At 52.9% G+C, this 16359-nt stretch overlaps 1 protein-coding gene across 1 annotated transcript; it reads left to right on the top strand.

Moving 5' to 3' along the window:
- Positions 1–8126: 8126 nt before the first annotated feature.
- Positions 8127–13248, top strand: LOC119923103 (olfactory receptor 14A2-like; the record flags this gene model as incomplete). The annotated part of the gene is made up of 2 exons (XM_038742648.1): positions 8127–8996; positions 13114–13248. Coding segments are annotated over 2 exons (1005 nt in total), but the record flags the coding sequence as incomplete, so codon positions are not given.
- Positions 13249–16359: the final 3111 nt, after the last annotated feature.

Below are 16359 nucleotides of genomic sequence, written 5' to 3'. Positions count from 1 at the left end.
GGGGACGGGGGATGGTTGAAGGACGACAGAGACCAGAGCCCACTCGCTCCCGGCTGACCGGTGAGTCTGGGCCGGTGAGAACACGGGTGAATGGGGGGGTCTTACAGGGGAGCCGGAGGAGATGGAGAACTAGAATCTTCTCAAGCCTCCGTGCATAAAACAGATCTCTCCCCACGGCATCTCCATGGTTCTCCAACCCCTGGATCTACTGGGTGGGTGGCGGGGATGGATGGGGATGGATCGGTGACCAACGATCCGGGTGGTCAATCGATCATTTTTATCGAGCACTTACTGTGTGCAGAGCACCGTGCTAAGTGCTGAGGGGAGTAAAATATAAGATTGGCAGACATATTCCCTGCTCTTAAGGAGCTTACAGTCTAGAAGGGGAGACAAACTTTAATAGAAATACATAGACTATTGATCTATATATAAGTTTCGTGAGTTCGAGACAGCGGTGAAGAAAGGGGGCAGATTGAAGTGAAGGGCGACACGGAAGGGAGTGTGAGAAGAGGAAATCAGGAATCAGTCGGGGAAGGCCTCTTGGAGGAGATGTGATTTGAATAAGGCTTTGAAGGTGGGGAGAGTGAACGTCCGTCGGCTAAGAAGAGAGAGGACATTCCAGGGAAGAGATGGGATCGATCAATCAATCAATCAATCAATCAATTGTATTTACTGAGCGCTTACTGTGTGCAGAGCACTGTACTAAGCACTTGGGAAGTACAAGTTGGCGACATATAGAGACAGTCCCTACCCAACAGTGGGCTCCCAGTCTAAAAGGGGGAGACAGAGAACAAAAAACCAAACATAGTAACAAAATAAAATAAATAGAATAGTTAGGTACAAGTAAAATAAATAAATACATAAATAAATAGAGTAATAAATATGTACAAACATATATACATATATACAGGTGCTGTGGGGAAGGGAAAGAGGTAAGATGGGGGGGATGGAGAGGGGGACCAAGGGGAGAGGAAGGAAGGGGCTCAGTCTGGGAAGGCCTCCTGGAGGAGGTGAGCTCCCAGTAGGGCCTTGAAGGGAGGAAGAGAGCTAGCTTGGCGGATGGGCAGAGGGAGGGCATTCCAGGCCCGGGGGAGGACGTGGGCCAGGGGTCGATGGCGGGACAGGCGAGAACGAGACACGGTGAGGAGATTAGCGGCAGAGGAGCGGAGGGTGCGGGCTGGGCTGGAGAAGGAGAGAAGGGAGGTGAGGTAGGATGGGGCGAGGGGATGGACAGCCTTGAAGCCCAGGGTGAGGAGTTTCTGCCTGATGCGCAGATTGATTGGTAGCCACTGGAGATTTTTGAGGAGGGGAGTAACATGCCCAGAGCGTTTCTGGACAAAGACAATCCGGGCAGCCGCATGAAGTATGGATTGAAGTGGGGAGAGACACGAGGATGGGAGATCAGAGAGAAGGCTGATGCAGTAGTCCGGACGGGATAGGATGAGAGCTTGAACGAGCAGGGTAGCGGTTTGGATGGAGAGGAAAGGGCGGATCTTGGCAATGTTGCGGAGCTGAGACCGGCAGGTTTTGGTGACGGCTTGGATGTGAGGGGTGAATGAGAGAGCGGAGTCGAGGATGACACCAAGGTTGCGGGCCTGTGAGACGGGAAGGATGGTAGTACCGTCAGCAGAGATGGGAAAGTCAGGGAGAGGGCAGGGTTTGGGAGGGAAGACGAGGAGTTCAGTCTGGACATGATGAGTTTTAGTTGGTGGGCAGACATCCAGATGGAGATGTCCTGAAGGCAGGAGGAGATGCGAGGCTGGAGAGAGGGGGAGAGAGCAGGGGCAGAGATGGAGATCTGGGTGTCATCAGCGTAGAGATGATAATTGAAGCCGTGGGAGCGAATGAGGTCACCAAGGGAGTGAGTGTAGATCGAGAACAGATGTGGATGAGAGGTCGTTGGAGGGAGAGAGGAGACGAAGGTACGGCGAATAGGTTGGCCTAAGAGGAGCGAAGTGTGCGGGCTGGCTTGTAGTGGGAGAGTAGGGTGGTGAGATAGGAGGGGGTGAGCGGATTGAGAGCTTTAAAGATGATGATGAGGAGTTTCTCTTTGACGCAGAGGTGGATGGACAACCACTGGAGTTCTTGAGGAGTGGGGTAACGCGGTCGGAGCTGGTAACGTCGGCCGTCTTGGTGGTGTTTACTAAGCACCTGCTATCGGAAGAGCACCGTGCTCAGTTCTGAGGAAGAGAACGATGGTGGCTGCGTTGGACACGGTCCTCTGAGAGGGCCGTCACTGACAAGTAGATGAGGGTTAAGCTCATCAGATTTGCCCTGAAACAGGAAGCCACATCTGGTGAGGGATCATTTATTTGGTTGTGCTCAGCATAGCGCTCTACACATAGTATGTGTTCAAGATACGGGATCGATTGATTGATACTGGCTTCGTTCTGCCTGAAGACTGAAGTTTAAGAGAGGGAGCTTCTCAGGGTCACCCGGTTCAAACGTTTGGCTCATCTGAAACGAAACCACTCACTGTATTTTGGTCTCGTCTATCCCGCTACTGAAGCCCATGCTGTTCCACTGGCCTCGAACTCCCTCCCTCTTCATATAATAATAATAAAGAAATAATGGCATGTATTGGCGCTCACTACGTGCAAAACACTATTCTAAGTGCTGGGGAGGTTACAAAGTGATCAGGTTGTCCCACGTGGAGCTCAGTCAATCCCCATTTTACAGATGAGGTCACTGAGGTGCAGAGAAGTTAAGTGACTTGCCCAAAGTCACACAGCTGACAATTGGCGGAGCCGGGATTTGAACCCACGACCACTGACTCCAAAGCCCGGGCTCTTTCCACTGAGCCACGCTGCTTCTCTGCTTCTCTTATTATTATTCATAATAATAATGATTGTATCTGACAGCACTGTTCTAAGCATTGGGGTCGATCCAAGGTTATCAGGTTGGACACAGTCCCTGCTCCACATGGGGCTCCTGGCCTTAATCCCCATTTTACAGATGAAGGAACTGAGCCACAGAGAAGTGAAGTGACTTGCCCAAAGTCACACAGCAGTCAAGCGGCAGAGCCAGGACTGGAACCCAGGTGCTTCTGACTCTCAGGCCCTCGGTCTTTCCCCTAGGCCTCTCTGTCAACTCTGACAGCTCATCGCTCTCCCCACTTTCAGAGACTTCTTAAAATCGCATCTCCTTCAAGAGCCCTTCCCGGACTAAGTCCTTATTTTCCCTACATCCTCTCGGTTCTGCCTTGCCCTTTCCCTTGGATTTGCCCTCCTTATTCTCCCCACTCTCACCCCCACAGCACTTATGGACATATTTGAAATTTATTTCAATGTGTGGCTCCCCCTCTAGCCCTTAAGCTCCCCGTGGGCAGCAAACGTCAGCCAATTCTGCTCTGTTACACTCTCCCAATCGCTTAGTACAGTGCTCTGCATAAAGTAAGTGCTCCATAAATTCAACTGGTGGATTTATTTGACTGGCATTGTCTGTTGAGGTTCTGAAATAGCTTCCTGCTCATTGTTTTTGTCGGTGGTCTCGGCCATCCTTGGGAAATGGTCAACCGCACGGCGGTGAGGGAATTCCTCCTGCTGGGATTCTCGGAGGTCCGGGAGCTGCGGCTGGTCCACGCTGCGCTGTTCCTCCTGGTCTACCTGGTGGCCCTAATGGGGAATCTCCTCATCGTCGCCGTCACCGTCCTCGACCGGCGCCTCCACACCCCCATGTACTTCTTCCTCCGGAACCTGTCCGTCCTCGACCTCTGCTACATCTCCGCCACCGTCCCCAAATCCGTCCACAACTCCCTGACCGACTGTAGAACCATCTCCTTCCTGGGCTGTGCGACCCAGGTCTTCTTGGTGGTCCTGTTTGCCGGTTCAGAGATGTTCCTCTTCACAGCGATGTCCTACGACCGGTACGTGGCCATCTGCCTCCCCCTGAGCTACGGGGTCATCATGGACCGAGGGGCCTGTGGGAAGATGGCCGCCGCCTCCTGGCTCAGCGGGGGGCTGTTTGCACTGATATTATCCTCTCGGACGTTCTCCCTCCCCTTCTGCGGGTCCCTCCTGATCCGACATTTCTTCTGTGATATCCCCTCTGTAGTCCAACTCTCCTGCTCCGAAACGCACCTCGTCATCAATGTGATCACCGTCACCGGGTCCCTTTTGGGCTTCTCCTGCTTCGTCTCTGTCGTCGTCTCGTACATGCGCATCTTTTGGGCCGTGCTGAGGATGCCGGCCACTGAGGGCCGGGCCAAAGCCTTCTCCACCTGCCTGCCCCATCTCGCCGTCACGACCTTGTTTTTCACCTCGGCTGCCTTCGGTAACTTACATCCACCCTCAGACTCCTCCTCAGCTATGGACCGGCTGGTGTCCGTGTTCTACACGGTGGTGTCCCCCACCCTCAACCCCCTCATCTACAGCCTGAGGAACCGCGACGTGAAGGCCGCCATGGGGAGGGTCCTAGGTGGGAGTCCTTTCCCCCAGGATGGAAAGTTCCTAATGATGCCTTGATCCTTTGGTTTCTCTCTCCTTGGATTGACTCTGTGCAAAGGCGTCAGAGAAGCAGCGTTTCCACGTGGAAAGATCCCGGGCCTGGACGTTAGAGGACCTGGGTTCTAATCCCAGCTCTGCCAAGTGGCCACTGTGAGACCTTGGGCAAGTCACTTAACTTCTCTGGGCTTCAGTTTCTCCATCTGTGAAATGGGGATTAAATCCTACTCCTTCCTACTTAGACGGTAACTGGGACAGGGATTGTTTCCAACTCCTTTATCTTGTTTCTTCCCCAGCACTTAGTACAGCCCATGTTACATCGTAAGCTCTTAACAAATGCTATTATTATTATTACCCCCACCTTTCAGGGTGCCCTTTTGTGCTTGGTCATTTTTCTTCTCTCAGCCCATCGGGCAAGATCGATTATACTAAGCGCTTAGTGGTGTTCTGCACACAGTGAGTGCTCAATAAACATGCTTCAATGAATTGATCGATCGATGAACTGTATTTATTGAGCACTCACTGTGTCCTGAGTACTGTACTAAGCACTTGGGAGAGTATAATAGAACGCTAGAACAGACACATTCCCTTCCAAAGGGTTATTACACTCTAGACATGGAGACAGACATTAATATCAATAAATGTATTACAGATATGAACATATGCGTCCTGTGGCTGGGAGGTTGAAAAAGGGAGCAAATCAGGGGGACGCAGAAAGAGGGGGAGACAAAGAATTGAGGGCTTAGCCGGGGAAGGCCTCTTGGAGGAGATGTGCCTTCAATGTAGCTGTGCATCCTATGTGGAGTTGAAGACATACAGTGAGGGTGAGAATGGGATACCGACCGACGTTGACACAAGGAGCGTAGTCCTAGAGAGGGCAGGGAGGGTAGCGAGTGGGATCAGGAGCGGGAGGGTTAAAGTGAGGTCTGGAGGAGGGAGGACTAGTACATCCAAAGCATTTTGCAAGGGCCGCCCCACAACCATGAAGCGGGTGAATTGCATGAAACCAGTGGGTTACTGCCGAAAAACCAAGATGGACATCTTGTTGTCATTTCTGCAGTTCCTCTGGAGGTTCTCCCCGTGAGACGTACGCCTGTGTGACAGATCACAGGGTCCCCAGTGGGGTTGTCATGTGGGACAGGGCAACGACCCCACCCAAGGTCTCCAAGGTCCCCGGCAGCGCCGGGCCCGAACACGACATAATGAGGCCCCTCAGCCCAACCTGTGACCCATCCTCGGGGGGGGGGGGAGTCCCGCAGGGATCTTTTCCTGAAGGGCCCGGCTTCGCCGAGGGCCCGACGCACTCCAAGCAGGAAGCCAGAAGAGCCGGGACCCCACACACCTGCCGGAGATCCTCCCGCGGCCGACATCCGGGAGATGCGGGGGACGGTTGAAGGACGACAGTGACCAGAGCTCGCTCGCTCCCGGCTGACCGGTGAGTCTGGGCTGTTGAGAGCACGGGTGGGTAGGGGGTCTTACAGGGAAGCCAGGGGAGACGGAGAACTAGAATCTCCTCACGCCTCCATGCGTAAAACAGATCTCTCCCCGCAGCGTCTCCATGGCTCCCCATCCCCTGGATCGACAGGGTGGGCAGCGGGGATGGACGGGGATGGATCGGGACAAACGATCTGGGTGGCCCATCCATCATATTTATCGAGCACTTACCGCGTGGAGAGCACCGTTCTAAATGCTGAGGAAAGTAAAATATAAGATTGGCAGACACATTCCCTGTTCTTAAGGAGCTTACAGTCTAGAAGGGGAGACAAACATTAATAGAAATACATAGATTATGAATCTATATATAAGTTTTGTGAGATCGAGAGAGCGGTGAAGAAAGGGGGCAGATTGAAGTGAAGGGCGACACGGAAGGGAGTGTGAGAAGAGGAAATCAGGAATCAGTCGGGGAAGGCTTCTTGGAGTAGACGTGATTTGAATAAGGCTTTGAAGGTGAGGAGAGTGAACCTCTGACGGCTACGAAGAGGGAGGACATTCCAGGGAAGAGACGGGATGTGGATGAGCGGTCGTTGGCGGGAGAGACGAGATGGAGGTATGGCGAATAGGTTGGCATGAGAGGAGCGAAGTGTGAGGGCTGGCTCGTAGTGGGAGAGTAGCGAGGTGAGATAGGAGGGGGCGAAGGGATTGAGAGCTTTAAAGATGACGGCGAGGAGTTTCTATATGACGGAGAGGTGGACGGACAACCACTGGAGGTTCTTGAGGAGTGGGGAAACACGGTCGGAGCTGGTAACGTCGGCCGTCTCGGTGGTGTTTACTAAGCACCTACTATCGAGAGAGCACCGTGCTCAGTTCTGAGGGAGAGAACGATGGTGGCTACATTAGACACGGTCCTGTGAGAGGGCCATCACTGACAACTAAATGGGGGTTAAGCTCACGTGGGAGAAAAAAAGGCTCTCCTACCCCAGATTTGCCATGAAACAGGAGACCGCAGCTGGGGAGAGATCATTGAATTGATTGGGCTCGGCACAGCGCTCTACACATAGTAGGTGTTTAAGATATGCGATCGATTGATTGATATTGGTTTCCTTCTGTCTGAAGACTGAAGGTTAAGAGGGGCAGCTTCTCAGGGTCACCCAGTCCAAACATTTGGCTCATCTAAAACCAACCTACTCACTGGATTTTGGTCTCATCTCTCCCGCTACTGATACCCATGCTTTTTCACTCGCCTGGAACTCCGTCCCTCTTCATATAATAATAATAATAATAAAATAGTGGCATGTATTAAGAGCTTACCACGTGCAAAGCACCGTTCTAAGCGCTGGGGAGGTTACAAGGTGATCAGGTTATCCCACAGGGGGCTCACAGTCTTAATCCCCATTTTACAGATGAGGTAACTGAGGCACAGAGAAGTGAAGCGACTTGCCCAAAGTCACCCAGCTGACAATTGGCGGAGCTGCGATTTGAACCCACGGCCACTGACTCCAAAGCCCGTGCTGTTTCCACTGAGCCACGCTGATTCTCTGCTTCTCTTATTAATTATTCATAATAATAATGATTGTATCTGACAGCACTGTTCTAAGCATTGGGGTAAATCGAAGGTCATCAGGTTGGACACAGTCCCTGCTCCCCAGGGGGCTCATGGGCTTAATTCCCATTTTACAGATGAAGGAACTGAGGCACAGAGAAGTGAAATGACTTGCAAGTGGCAGGGTCAGGACTGGAACCCAGATGCTTCTGACTCTCAGGTCCTCCCTCTTTCCATTAGGCCTCGCTGTCTCCTCTGACAGCCCATCACTCTCCCCACTTTCAGAGACTTCTGAAAATCACATCTCCTCCAAGAGGCCTTCACCGACAAAGTCTACATTTTCCCTACTTGCTCTCCTTTCTGCCTCGCCCTTGCACTTGGATTTGTCCTCCTTTTTCTCCCCATTCTCATCCCCACAGCACGTATGTACATATTTAAAATTTATCTCCATGTAAGTCTCCCCCTCTAGCCCGTAATCTCCTGGTGGGCAGCAAATATGTCAGCCAGCTCTGCTATATGACACTCTCCAAATCGCTTAGTACAGTGCTCTGCACAAAGTAAGTGCTCCATAAATACAATTGATTGATTGATTTTACTGTCATTGTCTGTTGAGGTTCTGAAATAGCTTCCTCTTCATTGTTTCTGTAGGTGGTCTCGGCAGCCTCTGGGAAATGGTCAACCTCACAGTGATGAGGGAATTCCTCCTGCTGGGATTCTCGGAGGTCCGGGAGCTGCAGCTGGTCCACGCCGCGCTGTTCCTCCTGGTCTACCTGCTGGCCCTGGCGGGGAATCTCCTCATCGTCACCATCACCGTGCTCGACCGGCGTCTCCACACCCCCATGTACTTCTTCCTCAGGAACCTGTCCGTCCTCGACCTCTGCTACATCTCCGTCACCGTCCCCAAATCCATCCACGACTCCCTGACCAAACGTAGATCCATCTCCTTCCTGGGCTGTGCCGCCCAGTTCTTCTCGGTGGTCCTGTTTCCCGCCTCAGAGATGTTCCTCCTCACTACCATGTCCTACGACCGCTACGCGGCCATCTGCCTCCCCCTGCGCTACGAGGTCATCATGGACCGAGGGGCCTGTGTGAAGTTGGCTGCCGCTTCCTGGCTCGGCGGTGGACTGTTTGCACTGATGTTGTCCTCTGGGACATTCTCCCTCCCCTTCTGCGGATCCATCCTGATCCCACAGTTCTTCTGCGATATCGCCTCCGTGGTCCGACTCGCCTGCTCCGAAACGCACCTCGTCGTCGATGTGCTCCTAGTCACCGGGGCCCTTCTGGGCTTCTCCTGCTTCTTCTACATGGTCATCTCGTATGTGCATATCTTCCGGGCCGTGCTGAGGATGCCGGTCACTGAGGGCCGGGACAAAGCCTTTTCCACCTGCTTGCCCCACCTCGTCGTCACGACGGTGTTTTTCACCTCGGCTTCCTTCGGTACCTTACATCCACCCTCAGACTCCTCCTCAGCTCTGGACCGGCTGGTTTCTGTGTTCTACACCGTGTTGCCCCCCGCCCTCAACCCCCTCATCTACAGCCTGAGGAACCGGGACGTGAAGGCCGCCATGGGGAGGGTCCTAAGTTGGAGTCCTTTCCCCCAGGATAGAAAGTTCCTAATGATGCCTTGATCCTTCGCTTTCTGTCTCCTTGGATTGACTCTGATCAAGATTCATCCAACTAGAGAAGCAGCGTTTTCCAGTGGAAAGAGCCCGAGCCTGGGAGTCGGAGGACCCGGGTTCGAATGCCGGCCCTGCCACCTGACCCCTGGGAGACCTTGGGCAAGTCACTTAACTTCTCTGGGCTTCAGTTTCTCCATCTGTGAAATGGGGATTAAATCCTACTCCTTCCTACTTAGACGGGAACTGGGACAGGGATTGTTTCCAACTCCTTTATCCTGTTTCTACCCCAGTATCTTGTACAGTCCATGGCATATAGTAAGCTCTTAACAAATGTGATAATTATTATTATTACCCTCACCTTTCTGGGTGCCCTTTTGTGCTTGGTCATTTTTCTTTTATCAGCCCTCCGGGCAGGATCGATTATACTAAGCGCTTAGTCGTGTTCTGCACGCAGTGAGTGCTCAATAAATATGTTTCAATGAATTGATTGATCGATGAACTGTATTTATTGAGCACTCACTGTGTCTTAAGAATTGTACTAAGCACTTGGGAGAGTATAATAGAACGGTAGAACAGACACATTCCCTTCGAAAGGGTTATTGCACTCTAGACATGGAGACAGACATTAATATCAATAAATGTATTACAGATATGTACATATGCGTCCTGTGGCTGGGCGGTTGAAAAAGGGAGCACATCAGGGGGACGCAGAAAGAGGGGACAGACAGGAAATTGAGGGCTTAGCCGGGGAAGGCCTCTTGGAGGAGATGTGCCTTCAGTGTAGCAGTGCATCCTATGTGGAGTTGAAGACATACAGTGAGGGTGTGAATGGAATATCGACCGACGTTGACACAAGGAGCGTAGTCTTAGAGAGAGCAGAGAGGGTAGCGAGTGGGATCAGGAGCGGCAGGGTTAAAGTGAGGTCTGGAGGAGGAAGGACTAGTACATCCAACGCATTTTGCAAGGGCCGCCCCACAGCCGTGAAGCGGGTAAAGCGCATGAAGCCAGCGGGTTACTGCTGAAAAACCAAGATGGACATCTCGTTGTCATTTCTAAACACCATGCCAACCTCGTTCACTCCAAGTTTATCCTTTGCTGCCTTAACTCAGCCCTCTCCTCTGCCAGACAAAACTATTTCTCCTCCCTTATTGACACCCATGCCCATCATCCCGGCCAGCTCTTCCGTACATTTAACTCCCTTCTCAGGCCCCCGGTTCCTCCCCCTCCTCCTTCCCTCACCCCCAACGATCTGGCCTCCTACTCCATTAACAAAATTAAATCCATCAAGTCCGACCTCCCCAAAGTCACTCCCCCACCTTCTCCAACCCTCCGGTTCTCAACACTCTCTGCTACTCTCCCATCCTTCCCAGCAGTATCCTCAGAGGAGCTCTCCGCCCTCCTTTCAAGTGCTACTCTGGCCACCTGTGCTTCTGACCCCATTCCCTCTCATCTCATGAAATCTCTCGCTCCACCCCTTCTCCCCTCCTTAGCTTCCATCTTCAACCGCTCACTCTCCACTGGTTCCTTCCCCTCTGCCTTCAAACATGCCCACGTCTCTCCCATCCTAAAAAAACCCTCTCTTGACCCCACCTCAACTTCTTGTTATCGCCCCATATCCCTCCTACCATTTCTTTCCAAACTCCTTGAACGAGTTGTCTACACGCACTGCCTCGAATTCCTCAACACCTACTCTCTCCTCGACCCCCTCCAGTCTGGCTTCCATCCCCTACATTCCACAGAAACTGCCCTCTCAAAGGTCACCAATGAGCTCCTGCTTGCCAAATCCAACGGCTCATACTCTATCTTAATCCTCCTTGACCTCTTCTTAGCTCCCTTTGACACTGTGGACCACCCCCTTCTCCTCAACACGCTATCCGACCTTGGCTTCACAGACTCCGTCCTCTCCTGGTCCTCCTCTCATCTCTCCGGTCGTTCATTCTCAGCCACTTTTGCAGGCTCCTCCTCCCCCTCCCATCACCTTACTGTGGTGGTTCCCCAAGGTTCAATTCTTGGTCCCCTTCTGTTCTCGATCTACACTCACTCCCTTGGTGACCTCATTCGCTCCCACGACTTCAGCTATCATCTCTACACTGATGACACCCAGATCTACATCTCTGCCCCTACTCTCTCCCCCTCTCTCCAGGCTCGCATCTCCTCCTGCCTTCAGGACATCTCCATCCGGATGTCTGCCCGCCACCTAAAACTCAACATGTCCAAGACTGAACTCCTTGTCTTCCCTCCCAAACCCTGCACTCTCCCTGACTTTCCCATCTCTGTTGACGGCACTACCATCCTTCCCGTCTCACAAGACCGCTAGCTTGGTGTCATCCTCGACTCCGCTCTCTCATTCACCCCTCACATCCAAGCCGTCACCAAAGCCTGCCGGTCTCAGCTCCGCAACATTGCCAAGATCCGCCCTTTCCTCTCCATCCAAACCGCTAGCCTGCTCGTTCAAGCTCTCATCCTATCCCGTCCGGACTACTGCATCAGCCTTCTCTCTGATCTCCCATCCTCGTGTCTCTCCCCACTTCAATCCATACTTGATGCGGCTGCCCGGATTGTCTTTGTCCAGAAACGCTCTGGGCATGTTACTCCCCTCCTCAAAAATCTCCAGTGGCTACCAATCAATCTGCGCATCAGGCAGAAACTCCTCACCCTGGGCTTCAAGGCTGTCCATCCCCTCGACCCCTCCTACCTCACCTCCCTTCTCTCCTTCTCCAGCCCAGCCCACCCCTAATGGAAATCATCATCAATCGTGTTTATTGAGTGCTTACTATGTGCAGAGCACTGTACTAAGCGCTTGGGAAGTACAAATTGGCAACATATAGAGACAGTCCCTACCCACCAGTGGGCTCACAGTCTAAAAGGGGGGAGACAGAGAACAAAACCAAACATACTAACAAAATAAAATAAATAGAATAGATTTGTACAAGTAAAATAAATAAATAAATAGAGTAATAAATATGTACAAACATATATACATATATACAGGTGCTGCGGGGAAGGGAAGGAGGTAAGATGGGGGAGATGGAGGGGGGACAAGGGGGAGAGGAAGGAAGGGGCTCAGTCTGGGAAGGCCTCCTGGAGGAGGTGAGCTCTCAGTAGGGCCTTGAAGGGAGGAAGAGAGATAGCTTGGCGGATGGGCAGAGGGAGGGCATTCCAGGCCCGGGGGATGACGTGGGCCGGGGGTCGATGGCGGGACAGGCGAGAACAAGGTACGGTGAGGAGATTAGCGGCGGAGGAGTGGAGGGTGCGGGCTGGGCATCCTGTCCACACCCCGATGTCCTTGGGGAGACAGGGAAGGATGAGGGAGCCAGGTCTCCCATGACACATCGGGGGCTCAGGTGCCTTCCTTGGTCCTCTGAGCGGGCTAATCTCCCCACCTTGCCTCGTTCTCGCCTGTCCCGCCATCGACCCCGGCCCACGTCATCCCCCGGGCCTGGAATGCCCTCCCTCTGCCCATCCTCCAAGCTAGGTCTCTTCCTCCCTTCAAGGCCCTGCTGAGAGCTCACCTCCTCCAGGAGGCCTTCCCAGACTGAGCCCCTTCCTTCCTCTCCCCCTCGTCCCCCTCTCCACCCCCCTCATCTTACCTCCTTCCCTTCCCCACAGCACCTCTATATATGTATATATGTTTGTACATATTTATTACTCTATTTATTTATTTATTTTACTTGTACATATCTAGTCTATTTATTTTATTTTGCTAGTATGTTTGGTTTTGTTCTCTGTCTCCCCCTTTTAGACTGTGAGTCCACTGTTGGGCAGGGACTGTCTCTATATGTAGCCAATTTGTACTTCCCAAGTGCTTAGTACAGTGCTCTGCACACAGTAAGCGCTCAATAAACATGACTGATTGATTGATTGATTGATTTCTGCAGTTCCTCTGCAGGTTCTCCCTGTGAGACGCACGTCCGTGTGACGGATCACAGGGTCCCCAGTGGGGTTGTGACGTGGGGTAGGGCAACTACTCCACCCAAGGTCCCCAAGGTCCCCGGCGGCGCCGGGCCCGAACAGGACATAATGAGGCCGCTCAGCCCAACCTGTGACCCATCCCTTGGGGGGAGTCCCTCAGGGAGCTTTTCCTGAAAGGCCCGGCTTCGCCGAGGGCCCGACGCACTTCAAGAAGGAAGCCAGAAGAGCCGGGACTCCGCATACCTCCCAGAGATCCTCCCGCGCCCACCGTCCGGGAGATGCGGGTGACGGTTGAAGGACGATAGAGACCAGAGACCCGTCGGTCCCGGCTGATCGGTGAGTCTGGACTGTTGAGAGCACGGGTGGGTAGGGGGTCTTACAGGGGAGCCGGAGGAGACGGAGAACTAGAATCTCCTCACGCCTCCATGCGTAAAACAGATCTCTCCCCGCGGCTTCTCCATGGCTCCCCATCCCCTGGATCGACTGGGTGGGCGGTGGGGGTGGACGGGGATGGACCGGGGACAAACGATCTGGGTGGCCCAACAAATCATATTTATCGAGCACTTACCATGTGGAGAGAACCGTGCTAAGTGCGGCGGAGAGTAAAATATAAGATCGACAGACGTATTCCCTGCTCGTAAGGAGTTTACAGTATAGAAGGGGAGGCAAACATTAATAGAAATATATAGATTATGGATCTATATATTACGGTCATGGGATAGAGAGTGATGAAGAAAGGGGGCAAATTCAAGTGAAGGGCGACACGGAAGGGAGTGTGAGAAGAGGAAATTAGGAATCAGTGGGGGAAGGCCTATTGGAGGAGCGGTGATTTTAATAAGGCTTTGAAGGTGAGGAGAGTGAACCTCTGTCGGCTACAAAGAGCGAGGAAATTCCAGGCAAGACACGAGACGTGGACGGGATGTCGTTGGCCGGAGAGATGAGATGGAGGTATGGCGAACAGGTTGGCATGAGAGGAGCGTAGTGTGAGGGCTGGCTTGTAGTGGGAGAGTAGCGAGGTGAGATAGGAGGGGGAGAAGGGATTGAGAGCTTTAAAGATGATGGCGAGGAGATTCTATATGACGCAGAGGTGGGTGGACAACCACTGGAGGTTCTTGAGGAGTGGGGAAACACGGTCGGAGCTGGTAACGTCGGCTGTCTCAGTGGTGTTTACTAAGCACCTACTGTCAGAAGAGCACCGCTCTCAGTTCTGAGGGAGAGAACGACTGTTCATTACATTAGACATGGACCTCTTAGAGGGCCATCACTGACAACTAAATGGGGGTTAAGCTCACGTGGGAGGAAAAAAGGCTCTCCTACCCCAGATTTGCCATGAAACAGGAGACCACATCTGGGTAGAGATCGTTTGTTTGATTGTGCTCGGTGCAGCGCTCTACACATAGTAAGTGGTCAAGATATGCGATCGATTGATTGATATTGGATTCATTCTGCCTGAAGATCGAAGGCTAAGAGAGCGGGCTTCTAAGGTTCACCCAATCCAAACATTTGGTTCATCTAAAACCAACCTACTCACTGGATTTCGGTCTCATCTATCCCGCTACTGGTGCCCAGGCCTTTCCACTGGCCTTGAACTCCCTCCCTCTTCATATAATAATAATAGTGATCGTATTTGACAGCACTGTTCTAAGCACTGGGGTAGATCCAAGGTTATCAGGTTGGACACAGTCCCCACTCCACATTGGGCTCATGGCCTTAATCCCCATCTTAAAGATGAAGGAACTGAGGCACAGAGAAGTGAAGTGACTTGCCCAAGATCACACAGCAGGGAAGTGGCAGAGCCTGGAGCGGAAGCCAGGTGCTTCCGACTCTCAGGCCCCCGGTCTTCCCACTAGGCCTCGCTGTCAACTCTGACAGCCCAACGCTCTCCCCACTTTCAGAGACTTCTTAAAATTGCATCTCCTCCAAGAGCCCTTCCCCGACTAAGTCCTCATTTTCTCTACTTCCTCTTGGTTCTGCCTTGCCCTTGTCCTTGGATTTGCCCTCCTTATGCTTCCCACTATCATCCCCACAGCATTTATGTACATATTTGAAATTCATTTCAATATATGTCTCCCCCTCTAGCCTGTAAGCTCCTCGTGGGCAGCAAATATGTCAGCCAACACTGCCATGTGACACTCTCCAAATCGCTTAGTATAGTGTTCTGCACAAAGAAAGTGCCCCATCAATACAATTGATGGATTGATTTGACTGTCAGTGTCTGTTGAGGTTCTGAAATAGCTCCCTCTTCATTGTTTCTGTAGGTGGTCTCGGCAACCTCTGGAAAATGGTCAACCTCACGGTGATGAGGGAATTCCTCCTGCTGGGATTCTCGGAGTTCCGAGAGCTGCAGCTGGTCCACGCCGCGCTGTTCCTCCTGGTCTACCTGGTGGCCCTGACGGGGAATCTCCTCATCGTCACCGTCACTGTCCTGGACTGGCGCCTCCGCACCCCCACGTACTTCTTCCTCAGGAACCTCTCCGTCCTCGACCTCTGCTACATCTCCGTCACCGTCCCCAAATCCATCCACGACTCCCTGACCAAACGTAGATCCATCTCCTTCCTGAGCTGTGCTGCCCAGTTCTTCTCGGTGGTCCTGTGTGCCGCCTCAGAGATGTTCCTCCTCACGACCATGTCCTACGACCGCTACGCGGCCATCTGCCTCCCTCTGAGCTACGAGGTCATCATGGACCGAGGGGCCTGTGGGAAGATGGCCGCCGCCTCCTGGCTCGGTGGGGGGCTGTATGCACTGATGTTGTCCTCCGTGATGTTCTCGCTCCACTTCTGCCGATCCATCCTGATCCCACAGTTCTTCTGCGATATCGCCTCCGTGGTCCGACTCGCCTGCTCCAAAACGCACCTCGTCGTCGATGTGCTCTTAGTCACCGGGGCCCTTTTGGGCTTCTCCTGCTTCTTCTACATGATCATCTCGTATGTGCATATCTTCCGGGCCGTGCTGAGGATGCCGGTCACTGAGGGCCGGGCCAAAGCCTTTTCCACCTGCTTGCCCCACCTCGCCGTCACGACGGTGTTTTTCACCTCGGCTGCCTTCGGTACATTACGTCCACCCTCAGACTCCTCCTCAGCTCTGGACCGGCTGGTGTCCGTGTTCTACACCGTGTTGCCCCCCACCCTCAACCCCCTCATCTACAGCCTGAGGAACCGAGACGTGAAGGCCGCCATGGGGAGGGTCCTAAGTTGGAGTCCTTCCCCCCAGGATAGAAAGTTCCTAATGATTCCTTGATCCTTCGCTTTCTCTCTCCTTGGATTGACTCTGAGCAAGACTCATCCAACTAGAGAAGCAGCGTTTCCCAGTGGAAAGAGCCCGAGCCTGGGAGTCGGGGGACCCGGGTTCGAATGCCGGCTCTGCCACGTGACCACTGGGAAACCTTGGGCAAGTCACTTAACTTCT

The sequence above is a fragment of the Tachyglossus aculeatus genome, unplaced genomic scaffold (genome assembly GCF_015852505.1).
Source record: "Tachyglossus aculeatus isolate mTacAcu1 unplaced genomic scaffold, mTacAcu1.pri scaffold_144_arrow_ctg1, whole genome shotgun sequence".
Lineage (NCBI taxonomy): Eukaryota > Metazoa > Chordata > Mammalia > Monotremata > Tachyglossidae > Tachyglossus > Tachyglossus aculeatus.
The sequence above is the reverse complement of the archived record's forward strand: the minus strand, read 5'-3'. Positions and strand labels throughout refer to the sequence as shown.